At 43.1% G+C, this 17,901-nt stretch overlaps 1 protein-coding gene across 5 annotated transcripts in view; it reads right to left on the bottom strand.

The window, feature by feature from the left end:
- LOC118358991 (ecotropic viral integration site 5 protein homolog) overlaps window positions 1–17,901 on the bottom strand; it is a 93,360-nt gene that overhangs the window by 40,220 nt on the left and 35,239 nt on the right. For 3 of the 5 annotated variants that reach the window (XM_035737085.2, XM_035737084.2, XM_052480286.1), the window contains exons 3-13: window positions 13,999–14,188; window positions 6,615–6,836; window positions 5,333–5,407; window positions 4,721–4,846; window positions 3,653–3,796; window positions 3,217–3,306; window positions 2,802–2,899; window positions 2,543–2,603; window positions 2,259–2,312; window positions 694–726; window positions 72–218 (exon numbers count right to left, since the gene is read on the bottom strand). In XM_035737085.2, coding sequence (XP_035592978.1) covers window positions 72–218; window positions 694–726; window positions 2,259–2,312; window positions 2,543–2,603; window positions 2,802–2,899; window positions 3,217–3,306; window positions 3,653–3,796; window positions 4,721–4,846; window positions 5,333–5,407; window positions 6,615–6,836; window positions 13,999–14,188 — 1,240 coding nt within the window. The remainder of the gene's footprint in view (window positions 1–71; window positions 219–693; window positions 727–2,258; window positions 2,313–2,542; window positions 2,604–2,801; window positions 2,900–3,216; window positions 3,307–3,652; window positions 3,797–4,720; window positions 4,847–5,332; window positions 5,408–6,614; window positions 6,837–13,998; window positions 14,189–17,901) is intronic. The other 2 variants (XM_035737086.2, XM_035737087.2) reach the window with 2 other exon arrangements.

The raw sequence follows: 17,901 nt of genomic DNA, 5'->3' as shown, positions 1-17,901 counted from the left end.
CCCTGGAATTGTAATCGCCAGACTAAATCAACTGAGCCATACGGGAACATGAGCACTGTGTTACTCCTTACCAATAGTGGTCTCTGCTGGAGCTCCCTGATGGTGCTCTGTGCCAGCTCCAGTTGAGCTGTGGCCTCTTCGCTCTGCTGCCTGACCGTGGCCAGCTCCCGCACGACCAGGTAGGTCTCCTCTGCCTCCTGGGCGCGTGTCACTTGTCCCTTTAGGACATAACCAATCGACGTTGGTGTGAGCAGGGAGCACCACGAGGGTGGGATGAACGGAAGGGGTGGGCATATCAAAGATGATATAAATAAAGCAGGATTGGGGGTTTTTCATTTTAAAACGCATGCTGTTTTTTCTCTCTGTAAAAGTTTACGATTGAGTCTCTTTGGTGGACTCGGATTGATAGCTCTAAGCATTTTCTTTTGGCATGGTTCAAGAAACTTAGGCATGCTGTTATGAGTGATTACATGCACTTCTTGAATCCTAGATTTCACCAAAGCGATCTGATTTCCATGTCCTAATTTTACATAAATGTATTTTTAAAAAATCATTTGGACATTTATTGTGCTATCATTTAAAGGTCAAATCATTAGCATGCAAAGCTACATCGAGATACAGACATTTGAGATGGGAAGGTGCAATGTAAGAGGGATGGGGGGGGGATAGTGGAGGAGAAAATGAAGTTTATACCTGGATCAATCTATCTGCCAAGGAAGCACTTTCCTACAAAACAGAAATATCCACAAGAGAGAGAAGCACAGAACGAAAGACCAAAGAACAGTTATAACAGAAGAAAAACAGACAAACACTTGATTTGGTTTTTATAAAGGGAAACTCAAATGTTCATTTTCCTTCCTCCGTCGTTTTGGCAACCAATTACAATGTGAATCCTAACTTCCACATAAGTCAAATGTTCACTTAGCCATGCATTGATGTCAACGGGAGAAGTTAGCAATTGCCCCATAGTGTCCAAGTTATTTTACAAGTATGGGAGGTAGAAAAGGAACATGGTCTTGAGGTGTAGTGAAAAGGTTGTGGGGGTAAAGTGGTGACAGTGAGAATTAGGTGGTGAGGGTGACATACAACATGGTGATGAGTTTCACACAGGCAAAGCAGAAGACGAGGGCTAAACAGGGCCAAGAGAAAAATGAGACTAAGAAGTTCGCTATAAGCAGCATTTATTTTTAGGATGTAGCCATGCCTTTTTAGGTTCTTAAGTGCCGCATGGTTACGCCTTTGAAGCTTTTGAGCAATTCCAGTTAATATTTTGGGTATAAGAAGTTGCAGTCGTCGACTGGATTTGAAGCGATACTGTGATATGAGTGAGTGAGTGGTTATGCCTCTAGACAGAGCCTGGTCGTTTGGGACAGATACTCAGGCAGTCCTCATGCACGGTGTCCTGGTACTCTGACCAGGCCTGGCAGTGCCTGTATCTTTGTGCTCAGACAAACATACCGGAAGATCCCAACAACATGCACAACAATGGCAGCCGTGCACTCTGGCATGCAGTGCTGCTCTGCATCATCCCAGGAGTCAACAGCCATCACTGAATGTAGCCTTTTAGAGCTCCACAGCCAGCTATAGTCTCAGTGGGTCTGATGTGAAGTGAGCTGGCAACCAGAGGGTTGCTGGTATCAAATCCTAGATGCCATTGCCTGCCATTGTGCCCTCGAGCAAGGCACTTAACACTCCACAACAGCTCCCCAGGTGTCCAGTGTGGCAGCCCCCCCCGCACCTCTCCAAAAACCTGCACGTGTACGCATGTGTCATTCGGCGGGGGTTGAGTTAAAAGCGGAAGTCAAATTTCAGTTGGACCTTGTGTGCAATCGACCAATAAAGTGGTCTTAATCTTACCTGGTCCTGAGCGTGGATCTCAGGACTGAGACATGCATCTCAATGTAAGACTTGCATTCCAAAGCCAACTAGGATCCTTTCACCCAATAAGATATACACTGTCAGTGAGTGAGAATTCTAGTGTTGTCTTGTAAATTGGACAGACAGCCCAACAGCAGCACAGGCCAGTTAGTAGCAACAAGACCCACGAGTCTTTAGTGAACAACCACAGACGCATGATGCATGAACAAGCACTTGATGGGTTAATGTATGGTAGGGGGTTATGGTCTTGTTGTGTAAATGGCCCTGACAAAAAGGTTCACTGGTATAATATGGCTTATTATTATGACTGGTGTCGTGACATAGGATGGCAAGGAGAGCCATGGTTCAACCGGTTTTACCACCTTCCTCGTGTCACTCACTTTCTCCAGTGTGTCTAGCCTCTGTTTCAGCAGTCTGTTCTCTGTGCGCAACCTCTGCAACACAAGGACACAGAACACAAATAAAAAGATCATACATACCAGGGGTTTTAAGTACAGTGAACTCAGCGTATGGAGTGCGGTTATAGTGATCAACTGCTAATAGTGATCAAATTGACCCGTACTGATGTCTATAAGAGTGAAAAATACCACTGCCCTGACTGATACCCTGGTAAGTTTAAAACTTGTTTCAAACTAAACACATAGCCTACTGCTTCACCACTCACCTTAATCTCCACCTGCTCCTCCATCTCCTTAGTTTTGATTGTAGTGTATTCCTTTTCTAACCTGAAAACAGGGTCATACGGCATCAATACAGCGCACTTGCAACACGTGTACTTGAGGCAAGCACCCATCTCCATCACACTGTAACTACCGTTGCCATGACAGCTCAAGAGAACACATCGATTACATCTGCAGCCACAGATGTGCTTTTACAGTAACCAGGCCTAGAGTCGAAGGAGCGAGCAGAAGCGTAGTACTTACTTCTTCATCTTCTTGGCGTTGTACTTGACGTTATAAGCAGCGAGGATGACCTTGTCTGGTCCACTTTCCAGCTGGTGGGGGATGACCTTCTGAAAGTGCTACAGCAGAGCAGGCGAGACATAACGATTGGGTGAGTACGAGACAGACATGCTCACACAAAGAAACTTCAAGTGTATGTTTATTGTCTTTCAATCTGTATCCTATAACCTGGTCCCAGATCAGTTTGTGCCATCTTGCCAATGCCTAAGGCCATTGTCACAAACAGAACAAACAGATCTGGGACCAGACTATGTATCTTGTGACTGCCGGAAATAATTGCCCCCCTGGGATGAAAAAAGTTTGAATTGAATGCATAATTGTGTGCATTAACTTCGACAGGGTTGTAATTATAATGGTTATGGCTGCTCAGTCATACCTGTAACATTCCCTCCATGTCCAGCTGTATGAGTTCTGCCTGGTTCAATTGTAGGATGGCCAGTCCCACACGGAACACTATCTCCAGACCCTGAGACAAACATTTCATTATCATAACATTCCATTATCTAGTACCGCACAGAACACTGCGTTACCAAGGTGAAATTGAAGTTTAGTCCATAAGATATTCCAATGCGTCCTTTATGCCAAGGCCACCGGTGGGCGCTAATTGCTTGCATTTCCTCACAGACCCTTGTGTTGGCTGTAATAAAAAATATTCTGGACTCACTTGACTAGAAGTAGACTGTCAAACATGAGTAAATCAGACGTTCTTTAAAAGCGGCAATCTGGGTTTAGTTTATCAGCAAAATGGCAGCCATGCCGCCAATTTTGGCATACAGTTGGGCGACGTGGATTGCACCTTTAACTGGACTCACCTCTAACATGAAGATGTCAAAGATCCTGGTAGCAACAGGGAGAGGGAAGGAGGTGAGGAAAATGGTGAGGAACCAGGAGGAGGCGTACATTGAAGTGTGGAAACTTTGGGCCTGGAAGTGGATATGGAGGTCTGGGAGAAGTTCCTAAAGGAGGGGGTGAAACGGTGGGTCGGAGATAGAGGGAGATATGAGTAGAATAAAACATGATCTTGAATAAAGATGTCACATTATCATGACACCTTGACTAATTGTAAGTCGCTCTGGATAAGAGTGTCTGCTAAATGATTACTATATAATTTGTATTCATATTGTTATAATAAATTAACGTTCTGACATGCTTACCGCGCTACATGTGCGAGCGTTGCAAAATACATGTACACATACATGTTATTCAATCATTGCATCCGAACTGCTCGCGTCTCAATGAGTGTCTCCGTAGTCAGGTGCTCAAATAAAACTAGGTTCTATTTGTGACGCTTGACACGCTGCAAGTCCCGCCTCTCCCATCTCCTTATTGGTTTTTAGGAGCATATACGCACGTGGGTGATTGAAAGATGAACTGAGATCCACACTCCAGTCCAGTTGGTGGTGGTGATACACCTTAAAGTTGGTTGCCAACCGCCATAATAAAGCCCAAAGAAGAAGACTGAAGGAGGAGAGATTACTAGAAACTAACTTGGTTTACCCTTTTATCTGTTTAATAATTGTCGGAGTAGAGGACCTTGTGCATTTCAGGTAAAATAACAACCCAATGTTAATATCCCAGGACAAATTAGCTAGCAACAGCACGCTAGCTAGCTAAATTGCCATGAATGTTTAATGCTTTTCGACCTGTCCCCAAATGAATATAGTTGGTTATGATTTAGTTTTGATATTTCAACCTGCGTGTCCTGATCGCATCTGTGGTGGATGGACAAAATCAACATGCGCCCGATGGCGCACGAGGAAGCACGCCCGCGCCCGGTCTATTCAGCACGTAAGGAGTCTTGGAGCGTGCTGTTGTAAGTCAATATTGCTCTGTAAAAGATTTGCAATTCTTTCATGTATCGAACCCATAGCAGGTCTTACCTGGATCATAAACTCAAATTGGTACATGCAGAGTCCCAGTTCGGCCATACTGGGTTTGAACAGTTCTCTCAGTCTGTAGTCCTGCATCAGCTTCACAAACACACAGAACGCCTCCTCCTCAGGCATCTGGTGAGGGGACACCACCAAACAAACACAAAGATCAACAAACAGTTTCCTTTAACCTTCAACAAAAGACCTCCTCATACACCATCTAAACCACACAAACACAGAGAGACAGAAAGAGATTAAGCCAAGTCCTGGACTAAAATATACCTCCAATGGAGATTCTTCATTGACAATGTTTTTCAGTCCAGGACTAGGCTTAATCTGTGTCTGGGAAACCTCAACTTAATTAAACCTTTAATAAAAACAAATCTTCCTCATATACATAAAATACAAACTTCACACAATACAAAATCAGACATATTATAATACAAGTTAATCACCACCACACAATTTACCAGTGGTCATGAAAAACACACAACTCTTAGTACACAGTTCTCAAGAAAATGTACTCTGGTCAATATAATGAGTCTGTCGATGTGTGTAGTGGAAGGTTACATGTGACCATAACATATCATGTGTGTGTGTGTGTTCTAGTCCCATTATTACCTGCATGAGCAGCAGTCCAACGATGAAAGCACTTCCCTGACAGTAACCGACCTCCCGGTCCACCAGAGAGTAGGCCTGCAACAAAAACAGGAAGTGACCTCGGATCAGTCTTCAGCCATGGTCATGAGGAGAGCTAAGCACTCTGCGTGTGCATCCCAAATGGCACACTATTCCCGACATGGAGCATTCATTTTGACCAAAAGTAGTGCACTTTAGAGAGGAATATAGTGCTATGAGAAACTGTCCCAGCTAAGGTTTTTCAGGGTCAAGGTGTAACTGTGGACTCAACACTTTCTGCCCTGTGTTCAAGCAATTCAGCACAAAGCAGGGCTACTGGCTCCCATTAAAATCTAACGAATTACTACTCCATTGGGTTGAGAAACAGCTTTTCTAGAACAATTCTGGCTCTGGCGCATGAGAAGAATAAAAGCAGTACTCTAACGCATTCTTCTTCGTCTTCTATTGATAGGACAGTCGGCTGATTGCCAGTCTGTTGGTGCTATCCTGCCAAGAGCACAAATGGATATGGGATCAGGCTGATAGGACAGATAATTGGAGACGGACAGGAAAGATTTGTCAGAAGATGGTCCAGGATTCATTCCAGTTACGATTATACACGGAGTATACAAAACATTAAGAACACATGCTCTTTCCATGACCAGGTGAACGCTGTGATCCATTATTGATGTCAATTGTGTTTTAAATGTCTAAATCAGTTTAGATGAAGGGGAGGAGACAGGATTTTTAAGGCTTGAGACAATTGGGAGAGGTGTGTTTGTGTCAAGAACTGCAACGCTGCAGATTTTTTACGCTCAACAGTTTCCCGTGTGTATCAACAATGGTGCACCACCTAAAGGAAATCCAGCCAACTTGACAACTGTGGGAAGCATTGGAGTCAACATGGGCTAGCATCCCTGTGGAACGCTTCCGACAACTTGTAGAGTCCATGCCCCCGATGAATTGAGGCAGGTCTGAGGGCAAAAAGGTAGCTGGGGGGGTGCAACTCAATCTTAGAAAGGTGTTCGTAATGTTTGGTATACTCAGTGTCTAAGTGCTGAAGGCGCAGGAGCTAACCGCTAAACCAATTCCAGACCACACTGTAAAGCAATCAGTTGCGCGTATTGGTTTGAAACAAAACAAGGGTTGCAAAATTTCAGTAACTTTCTCCAAATTCTTTTTTTTTTATCCCAGTTGAAGAGTTCCAGGTTAGAGAATTCCCTCGTAGCTTACTCCTTGATTCTAGAAATCCCCCTTTAAAAAACAAAAACTATAAATCATTCACCTTCATGACATTGAAGAGTACTTCCTGTCCCAAGCTGTCCTCCTTAAAGAACTCGTGCTCAGGGTAGGTCCGGGCGATGTCCCGGCGAATCAGCTTCTCGCAAGGTGACGTCATCTTCAGCAGCTCAGAGTACTGGTCTTTGATAGGCATGTTCTGGGCATTGCATAGCAACTGCCATACTATCGCCCGGAAGTGGTGGGGGATCCCTTTTCTGACCAGATCCTGTTGGGGGAAGATGAAACATATAAATCAGTATTGGCGTTGGTCCAAAAATGCTAATATTACCAATTGGTGGCAGTAACTAAACCAAAGTGTGGTTTGCAGTTTATCTGACCTTGTCAATAGATCGCTTTCAAAATATATAAATGTTTTTGCGGACTTTCTCTAATCATTGATGTAACATGAGAACAGCCTTTTGAAGGAAAACATGTAGGCCTTGTTTTCTTCATGTTTTTATATGCAAAGTAATGTACTGGTATCCACATAGAATGAGACTTCTTATGACGGTGCTCAGAACAAACTAAATAATTTGTCTCTCTGTGTGGTGCTATGCTCCAATGTGTTTTTCTCCACAGCACAGCATGTAACCCAGTCAGTCTCAGTCATCTTAATACAATTTTCCACCACTAAATATAATCTAGTCAGCAAGGCCTTGTGCAGAGTGAAATGTTGTTCTTGCAAATTACTGCTGATGTGACTCGATTAGGACCTTTCCTCTGCAGACAGGGAACACTGGCATGGGTTGCTTCTTAGAGTGTGTGTGTGTGTGTGGTCATGGGATCTCTCTCCCTTTCTCTGAGGTCATCCTGGACAGTCCCAGCCTTGTAATGGAAACAATAGACTCTTACAGTAAGCCTATTGTACGTTCCTAGAAGGAAAAGATGTAGCCTACTTTGTGGTTCTCAGCTCATTCATTCCACCTCTGCGTTCCATCTCCCTATCCCAACACTGCATTACATATACACACACACACACACACTCCAGGGTTTCCATTAGCTGGTAATTGCCTGGTTGTCGGCCAATTGTCTGGAAGAAGAAGAAAAAGTCCCATTGCGAAATAATGCTTTTTAGCCTATTCATTGATGTAAATACATTTGACTGGTCATGCTTATCGGTCTATTTGTGTAATTAAATTGGTGCGTGTGTAGTCTACAGTATATTCGTTATGTATCATAATTATCTTTTTTACCTTTATTTATCAAATGCATACAGCATACAGATGTTTTGAGTGGAAAATCTGTCAAACACCGGGAGAGCTGTTGCTACAGCATATCAAACAGCAAATGCATAGGCAACGGAATGCAGGCTTCATCAGCGCATCACACACCACTTTGCAATGAGCTGGAGGAAGTATGCATTTTGAAAACATATACTTAATGGTTTGAAACCTGAACGTTTTACTACATATTATGAGGCATGTCTTATCTTGCTTCAAAGCAGCCTAGCCAAATTCTAGACCGTCTGTGAAGCCAATTATTTTATATAAACTCTTTCATTGTCTAGTAGCCAAAGGCACAATCTTAGTCATATTAGTAACCCATGCTAGTTGTTGCATATTAGATCTCCCCTTGTGAATTTGGGATCAATCCTCCCACAACTGTCCCGTAGTCTGTTTGGAATAGACAATTTCTCAACAAGCTGACCAATAGATGTAAACGTTTCTAATATGGGGGATAGTAGATTGACAGAGGAAAATGAAATGTGGACAGTTATTCTAACAGCTTCAAAGTGCACTTCAGAATTCGGTAAGAAAGACTGCACATCGTTGCATCCTCGACTTGAATGTTGTGTTGAAATGAATTACCATATTCTAAATGTGATTTGTCATTCTGAGCACCGTGGGTGGATGCCCTAATCAGGTTGCATATGGGGCCAGTAAATTTCTCAAATGTCCGGTAAATTAAAAGGCGCCACATTTTCCTAACCGAACCCTGACACACACCCACCAACCCTCCACTGGATTACTCTCACACACAGATGCAAGAGGAAACTCATGAATAATGCATACAGCTGTTAATACGTCTGGAAAACTACCTCTACCCATTCCTCAACCTGTCACTACATTACGGTGCAAGCTCCTCTGACTCCAGTTGATGTTCACTCAGCAGTGTGTCCCAAATGGTACCTTACTCCCCACCGAGTGCACTCTTCTTGACCACAGCCCATAGAGGTCTGGTCAAAAGTAGTGCACTACGTAGGGCATAGTGTACCATTTGTGTCATTGTCTGGAACACTCTTGGAAAACAGGATCAGAGGTAATAAGATGCATTGAATTCATCGCTACTAGGTTAAATGAGACCTATTTCAGGGAGCTAGGTACATGTCGCAAGTGCTTCCCAGGAGAGGCATTTGATTTAAACATTTTTAAAAAATTTGCAGAAATGCTTTCTGGAACATGTTAACTTTCATGTGTCTTAATAACAAACTTGTATGCCATCTGAAAATACGAATATAAATAGTTAAATTACGAGCCTAGTTGGTTTAGCCACAGAAAAAGCCACAAACCTTCCCGCTAGCCATGATTGGCTGAGATAATGGATGGGATGGACATGCAGAGACATGAGTTCAGATTGATCTGCCACGTAGGTCCGTTCGGAATGAAGTCACGATTCAGTCTATAACATGAGCTGCTCTGTATGTGTAGATAATCCTTGCTACCGAAGCTTTTTGAAAAATATAGTAGCAATGGAGAACTGCAAAAGTGTTGCTACTGGTTTTAACACTGCTGCCCTGGATTTAGCAGAAAGTATTTTCATTGCAGCAGGTTAAACCAGCAATTTCCATTGCTGGTTATAGCCTAATGCTAGCTAGCTAGTTACTATTATACCTGGTTGGTTAGCTTTAGCCATCTGTAGATTCATACTACAGCATTTCATGCACAGTGGCTAGCTATGACAATATGTTTGTATTTCTAGTACTGTATGGGTTGGGATTATGGTTAATTGTTTAGCTATCTAGCTACATGTCTAAACAAAACAACTAGATGATTACACGACCCATCAAGTTAATCAGGTGTGTCTGGGTGTGATTACGGCCATCTATTGTATTTTGTGAACTACACTATCTTAATTGCTCCGTTTAGCGCATGGCCTCGCATGTGAATCCTTAAAGAGATGGGTGGGGCTAAGAATTAAGAGGGTGTGAACAATGCTGAATGGGTGTAGACAAAGAGTTCTGCAGTAGGTGTATCAACACATTCACATGAAATTCTCTCAAAAGTGGGGTTACAAGTTTATCAACTTTCAAACCAGAATTACTTTTCCATTGTTCCTCAACTGCAGTAAACGATGCCATTTTGTACTTTTATCCAATGTAAAACACAATTTCAAATTTTGCAAGATAGGACAGAAAATAGGTCACAAATTGAGAATATCAGTTTTGTCCCATATGGCAGATACAGTGCATTCAGAAAGTATTCATACCCCTTCCCTCTTTTCAGATTTTTCAACGTTACAGCCTTAATCTAAAATTGAATAAATATATATTTTTCCTCAATCTACACACAATAGCCCATAATAACAAGCGAAAACAGGTTTCTAAATGTTTTTTTTTTAAATTAAAATTTAAAAACAGAAATACCTTATTTACATAAGTATTCAGACCCTTCGCTATGAGATTCGTATTTGAGCTCAGGTGCATCCTGCTTCCATTGTTCATCCTTGAGATGTTTCTACAACTTGGAGTCAACCTGTGGTCAATTCAAATGATTGGACATGATTTGGAAAGGCATGAGGTCGAAGGAATTGTCCTTAGAGCTTTGGGACAGGATTGTGTCGAGGCACAGATCTGGGGAAGGATACAAAACTGTCTGCAGCATTGAAGGTCCCCAAGAACACAGTGGCCTCCATCATTCTTAAATGGAAAAAGTTTGGAACCACCAAGACTCTTCCTAGAGCTGGCCGCCAGGCCAAACTGAGCAATTGGGGGAGAAGGGCCTTGGTCAGGGAGGTGGCCAAAAACCCAATGGTCACTCTGCCAGAGCTCCAGAGTTCCTCTGTGGAGATGGGAGAACCTTCCAGAAGGACAACCATCACTGCAGCACAAGTAGCCAGCCAGGCTCCCCCAGGCTGGGGGCGGAATGTTAAGATTTATTTTGCCGAACAAGCTTTATTTTAGTGGCCTCTGGTACATTCTCATGCAAGATTGTATTTTCAAGCAGCAACTATCAGGAAATGACACTGATCAAATGAACTTTTTTCCCCTTCACTGTCTCAGTCAGGCCAGTTGGCCAAAAATCTACTGGGCCGAACATGGTGTAGTTCTTAAATGCATTGGGGTCATGCGAGACCTGTAGGTTGGCATGCTTTCTCTCTATATTCAGCTGTTAATAGGCTACATTTGGATATTATGTTAAAAAGCTGTGTAATATAATTTAGCAATGCAAGCCATTACTCTATTCTTTAGAATTGTATTGCTTTAGTTGCATTCATTTTTGTTTTTAAAGTATGTCATTTTGAGAAGCCCCTTTAAGAAAAACACTCCAAAAGAGGCTAGCCAAGACTAATGCTAGGTATTTGTGTAGCTTTCTTATGTAAACTATCAATAGTAGGCAGCTTGTACAGTTGAAGTCGGAAGTTTACATACACTTAGGTTGGAGTCATTAAAGCTCTTTTTTTCAACCACTCCACACATTTCTTGTTAACAAACAATAGTTTGGCAAATCGGTTAGGACCTTTGGCAAGTGCATGACACAAGTCATTTCTCAAGCAATTGCTTACAGACAGATTGTATCACAATTCCAGTGGGTCAGAAGTTTACATACGCCAAGTTGACTGTGCCTTTAAACAGTTTGGAAAATTCCAGAAAATGATGTCATGGCTTTAGAAGCTTCTGATAGGCAAATTGACAATTTCAGTCAAATGCAGGTGTACCTGTGGATGCATTTCAAGGCCTACCTTCAAACTCAGTGCCTATTTGCTTGACATCATGGGAAAATAAAAGGAAATCAGCAAAATTGTAGACCTTCACAAGTTTGGTTCATCCTTGGGAGCAATTTCCAAACACCTGAAGTTACCACGTTCATCAGTACAAACAATAGTACGCAAGCATAAACACCATGGGACCACGCAGCCGTCATACCGCTCAGGAGGGAGACGCGTTCTGTCTCCTAGAGATGAACGTACTTTGGTGCAAAAAGTGCAAATCAAACCCAGAACAACAGCAAAGGACCTTATGAAGATGCTTGAGGAAACAGGTACAAAAGTATCTATATCCACAGTAAAACAAGTCCTATATCGACATAACCTGAAAGGCCGCTCAGCAAGGAAGAAGCCACTGCTCCAAAACCGCCATAAAAAAGCCAGACTATGGTTTGCAACTGCACATGGGGACAACGATCCTACTTTTGGAGAAATCTCCTCTGGTCTGATGAAACAATAATATAACTGTTTGGCCATAATTGTCTGTTAACACTGCTACGCTTTATCTTGGCCAGGTCGCAGTTGCAAATGAGAACTTCTTCTCAACTAGCCTACCTGGTTAAATAAAGGTGAAAAAAAATGTTTTTTGAAAAAAATAATGACCATCGTTATGTTTGGAGGAAAAAGGGGGAGGCTTGCAAGTCGAAGACCACCATCCCAACCGTGAAGCACGGGGGTGGCAGCATCATGTTGTGGGGGTGCTTTGTTGCAGGAGGGACTGGTGCACTTCACAAAATAGATGGCATCATGAAGAAAGAAAATTATTTGGATACGTTGAAGCAACATCTCAAGACATCAATCAGGAAGTTAAAGCTTGGTCGCAAATGGGTCTTCCAAATGGACAACGACCCCAAGCATACTTCCAATGTTGTGGCAAAATGGCTTAAGGACAACAAAGTCAAGGTATGAGAGTGGCCATCACAAAGCCCTGACCTCAATCATATAGAAAATTTGTGGGCAGAGCTGAAAAAGTGTGCGCGAGCAAGGAGGCCTACAAACCTGACTCAGTTACACCAGCTCTGCCAGGAGGGATGGGCCAAAATTCACCCAACTTATTGCGGGAAACTTGTGGAAGGCTACTCGAAACGTTTGACCCAAGTTAAACAATATAAAGGCAATGCTACCAAATACTAATTGAGTGTATGTACATTTCTGACCCACTGGGAATGTGATGAAAGAAATAAAAGCTGAAATGAATAATTCTCGCTACTACAATAGTATCTGACATTTCACATTCTTAAAATAAAGTAGTGATCCTAACTGACCTAAGACAGGGAATTTTAACTAGGATTAAATGTAAGGAATTGTGAAAAACTGAGTTTAAATGTATTTGGCTAAGATATGTAAAACCTCCAACTTCAACTGTATGTGCTTGTATGTTCACTATTCATGGTTTACTTTTGTAAATCTCTTTCCCCCAAATAAATAAGCTCAGCGAGTAGATTGATGGCCACTTCTTTTTGCTCTGGACAGCTCCCATGTGCTGTGTAAAGGCATCAACTCATGTACTGCTCGAGAAGTGATTCGCGGGAGCATGGTGGTGCTTGAATGCATGGCCAATCATATTGCTCAAATACAAATAGAATGTAATTTAGGTGTGGTCTTCAATTTCATGCGGTCTTCTCCCTTCATGTAGAAATTTGACTGCAATCACAACACACACACACACACACACACACACACACACACACACACACACACACACACACACACACACACACACACACACACACAGGATCAGCAGTGGTTCCCTGTCATCGCTCACTTTGTGACTGACAGGCGCCCGTCCTATCAATAGATTGCTAGAAGATGGAGGGCTCAGCAGACTTTTTCTGACTAGTGAATTGAAAAGGAGCCTAGTTAATTTAAGTGGAAAAAGTGCCGACAGCCAGCGATAGTGGAAACCACTGCTGTAGCAACTATAGTAGAATAGATATGGTTTCAGTGCAACGGGGCACTACACACGATCAGTTTGCAGGGGGCACTGAGAACAAAAAACTAGACCAGAACTGACACCGTAAGTTCAATGACAAAACAGCCACAGTAGGGGTCACTGAGGGACGTACCTGGCCTTTGGAATTAGACCTGAACAATAAAGTATCTACAACATGAAACATAGCCCGCACTGTACAACAGCTTCTAAGTCGACTAACTTCATTGATTACAAATACTTGTGTTAGTTACTTGTTGCTAGCTTGCCATTACAGTCTTATAACAGTAATAGGATCTCATTATGGTACGACTAATGCACAAGGTTAGCAGTTAGTCCGAAGCATACATTGGCTCATAGACAACCGTCGGTCACCTGTGTCATGGGGAACATCCACCATATTGCCTCCACCTTACAGAAGGCCATGGTTAAGCCCAAGGGAAAGGCGGAGGGAGCCACTTGGGATCAGCTTCCCCAGGTCGAAAGAGTTTCCTGTAACTCTTCCAGAGGAACCTATAGCCTAGTAGTGTCTCACCTTGAGCTGCTTCTCCTTCTTCTTTCGGACCTCCTCCCACTCATTGACTATGCGTCCCCAGAGGATCCAGGAGTCCTCCTCCAGGTGAGACAGGTTGGAGGAAGCCGATGAGCTGGACACGAGGCTGGAGACGCTGTTACGTCTGGATCCGTTCACAGAGCGGAGGGACTTACTGTCCGTCTCCAGCAACCTAAAGAGACAAGCGCAACAGGCTTAAGCATTTCTTTCCTCTTTTGACCGTTCAACTTAGGCCTACAAGATCTGCAATGAGAGACATTAGACTCGGGACAGAATTAAATGTTCCCTCATTCAATGTTTGGAAGTGAACGCAGCTCAAATACAAAATTAGACACAGGTAACAATGTAGCGTAACTGCCAATGTCCCCGTCAATCTGAAACCTTTCATTAGTGACAATAATTTGATATGGGCAGTGAAAGCAGAGTGGGTTTACTGGACATTGAGTAAACGCTTGACGCAAGTAACCCAATAATTGATACGGAACATTTATCCAAATCATGCTGGCACTTCTAGAGCAGCGCTAAAAACAGATGAGCTCATTTAAGAAGGTAGAAATTGCAGTGAGGTGTAGTACAGCTTTATGACAGCAGAGCCACAGCAAAGGAGAAGCCGAACAGCAGCCCCAGTGATGATAGGAGCAAAGTCTGCTGCCGCCACAGTTCTGAGCCCTGGATGTAGGATCGATGGGGTTACAGATAGAAAGGCTTAGTGCATCTCTTCAAAAAGGTGGACAGGACAACACATCCCGTCACTGCACTTCTGCTTGTTTCCTCGACCAAAAATGCAATGAACATAAGATAGTAAAGCCTTGAACAACCACCATGATCACTTCATCAGGGTCAATACTAGGGTCGGGCGATATTACGACAGCATAGTCTATCGCCCATGGTGACAACATCGCGATTCATCAATAATGACTCACTTCTTGTAGCAGGCATTACAGAAAATGTACACAGGTCTCTCAAGCACAAGCCAACGCAGTAGTGAGTAGCCAGCAGCCAGCTGATCTTTATATTTCAATTCTGGCCAACTTGGATCTATTTGCTAGCTAAATAAAGCAATTATCCAGTTGGTAGAAGATGGTGGACTGCTTCTATCCAGCCCATGATAAACTAGCTCACTGCAGTAAGACAAGTGCATTCCTCATCTGACAGTCACTGCTCCAACATGTAAGCGTCGCAGACAGACAGACACAAACTTGTTCTGCTCTTCCACCAGAAAGGAATATTTGAAAAGATTTGCCACTGCCTGCACTTAGCCTCTGCCCAGGCTATAGCCCAACTGTGAGTTAAGCTGATTTGGGGCCATAGCGTCATATATCACCATTTTTTATGGGTACATAATCACTATAGGACAAAGGTTGACATTGCATTTTTACAGTCCACTCCAAACACATTTTTCAGTCAGGCTGATATTTAAAATGAACCTTTAACTTGCATTAAGGTCCCAGGTGACAGAAAACAAAGTGGACTTGCACAATTGTTTACCTATTACTTCAATGTGATCCTAAATTTGAACAAAACATGACCACTTAAAAAAAAATCTAATTTCAGAACGTGCTTAACCATGCCACTGCTAAAATGTACAGGTTTAAAACGGTGCAGTTTGCGTATATTTAGGAATGGAGAAATAAATAAATTAGGAATGTAAAGCTGGAATGCGCTCTTTTTAACAAAAGGCCATTAAAACAGCGGTTTCCCACATTACATTAGGAATTGTATTGCATTGACTGCTTGTCAAAATGCACGTTTCCCTCCCCATGGCACTTGCAGGTTAAATGCGCCTTGAAATAAATATTTATCTCGCATAGAACGCACAACAAGACGACTAAGTAAATAGACAAACTATTCTATGGGGTTGTCTGGTTTTTCTATTCATTACTCGTTTTGTTTGCAGAGGGAAAGTAAATGTGTCACATCTTTTTTTTGGCGTGGCGGGAATGATTTTGCCGTGGCGCAGCGCCACAGTTAAATGATTGCAGAGGAAACACTGAACAGGCCCCTGGCCTGTGAGAGGGAACCATGCCTATCATCCTATACAGTGCACTGCGGACGAGCCCTTCTGTGCATCCCAAATTGCAACCTATTCTCCTGTAGTGCACTACCTTACACAAGGGCTCTGGTCAAAAGTAGTGCACTACATAGGGAATAGGGTGCCAGTTGGGAAGAGGCTATGTCTGGGCCTACGACACAAAGGCCCATAAATCTGATCTCGGAAAAAGGGCCTGGGCCTCTCGGGTGCATGGTGACGTCACTGGGAGAGCTCACAGACTGGGTAGGGTTACAGCCATATTTGGGTCAGGAGAGAGGGGGTCAGGGTAGGCCTGGGTTACTGTCACAGCGAGAACGGCACAAGCAAGGGTTTTACAGTTTGTGGTTTTACATGTTTGAGAAACATACCCAGAACAGCAATTCACTTCTGCATCCTCGTTGTGTAGTATGTATTGTGATGCAGGTCTGTAGATATTGTACACATGAACTGGTCTCATTCCAAACATTATCAGCAAAGTTATATTCCATTTTGTAGCGACTCGAGCAATACCTCTCTGTCCATTCTACAGGTATCAAAATAAAGGAAACACTTGAGGGACACAAAGTATATTGAAAGCATGGGGTGCATCCACACAGGAAGTTGCAGACACTTGTAGAATCTATGCCAAGTCACATTGAAGCTGTTCTGGCAGCCCGTGGTGGCCCAAAGCCGTAAGACACTTTTTTCCATCTACGTAACATTGCAAAAATCAGAAACTTTCTGTCCAAAAATGATGCAGACAAATTAATCCATGTTTTTGTTACTTCTAGGTTAGACTACTGCTCTACTTTCCGGCTACCCGGATAAGGCACTAAATAAACTTCAATTAGTGCTAAATACGGCTGCTAGAATCCTGACTAGAACCCCAAAATTTGATCATATTACTCCAGTGCTAGCCTCCCTACACTGGCTTCCTGTCAAGGCAAGGGCTAATTTCAAGGTTTTACTGCTAACCTACAAAGCATTACATGGGCTTGCTCCTACCCATCTCTCTGATTTGGTCCTGCCGTACATACCTACACGTACGCTACGGTCACAAGACGCAGGCCTCCTATTTGTCCCTAAAATGTCTAAGCAAACAGCTGGAGGCAGGGCTTTCTCCTATAGAGCTCCATTTTTATGGAATGGTCTGCCTACCCATGTAAGAGACGCAAACTCGGTCTCAACCTTTATGTCTTTACTGAAGACTCATCTCTTCAGTGGGTCATATGCTTGAGTGTCGTCTGGCCCAGGAGTGTGAAGGTGAACGGAAAGGCTCTGGAGCAACGAACCACCCTTGCTGTCTCTGCCTGGCCGGTTCCCCTCTCAGGATGGTAAGTTGGTGGTTGAAGATATCCCTCTAGTGATGTGGGGGCTGTGCTTTGGCAAAGTGGGTGGGTGGGGTTATATCCTTCCTGTTTTGCCCTATCATCGGATGGTCAACATTTTTGAATGAAGGGGAAATTACAAAGACCGAATATGAGGTTATGAAAGTTGACTGCCCAACCACAGCGGTCATATACGCTCTACCCAAAATTCACAAGCGCATGACACTACTTATACCAGGCAGGCCCATTGTGAGTAGTAATGGATCTCTGACAGAGAATATATCTACCTTTGTAGACCATTTTGTGAAACCCTGGGTGATCTCCCTCCCCATGTCTATTAGAGACTATGATTTAAAAAATAAATGAAAAAATCTGTGGACCATATACCTGAAAATTCTATTCTGTGTACTCGATGTTACCAGTCTATATACTAACATCCCCCATCAGGGCGGCCTAGAGGCCCTCATGTTCTACCTCAGTGAATGGCCCTCTAATGCTATTCCCAGCACTAATTGTATTGTGGACTTGGCTGAACTGGTACTAACC

Source organism: Oncorhynchus keta, chromosome 26 (assembly GCF_023373465.1).
Source record: "Oncorhynchus keta strain PuntledgeMale-10-30-2019 chromosome 26, Oket_V2, whole genome shotgun sequence".
Taxonomy (NCBI): Eukaryota; Metazoa; Chordata; class Actinopteri; order Salmoniformes; family Salmonidae; genus Oncorhynchus; species Oncorhynchus keta.
Note: the sequence above shows the minus strand (reverse complement) of the source record. Positions and strands in the feature narration are given on the sequence as shown.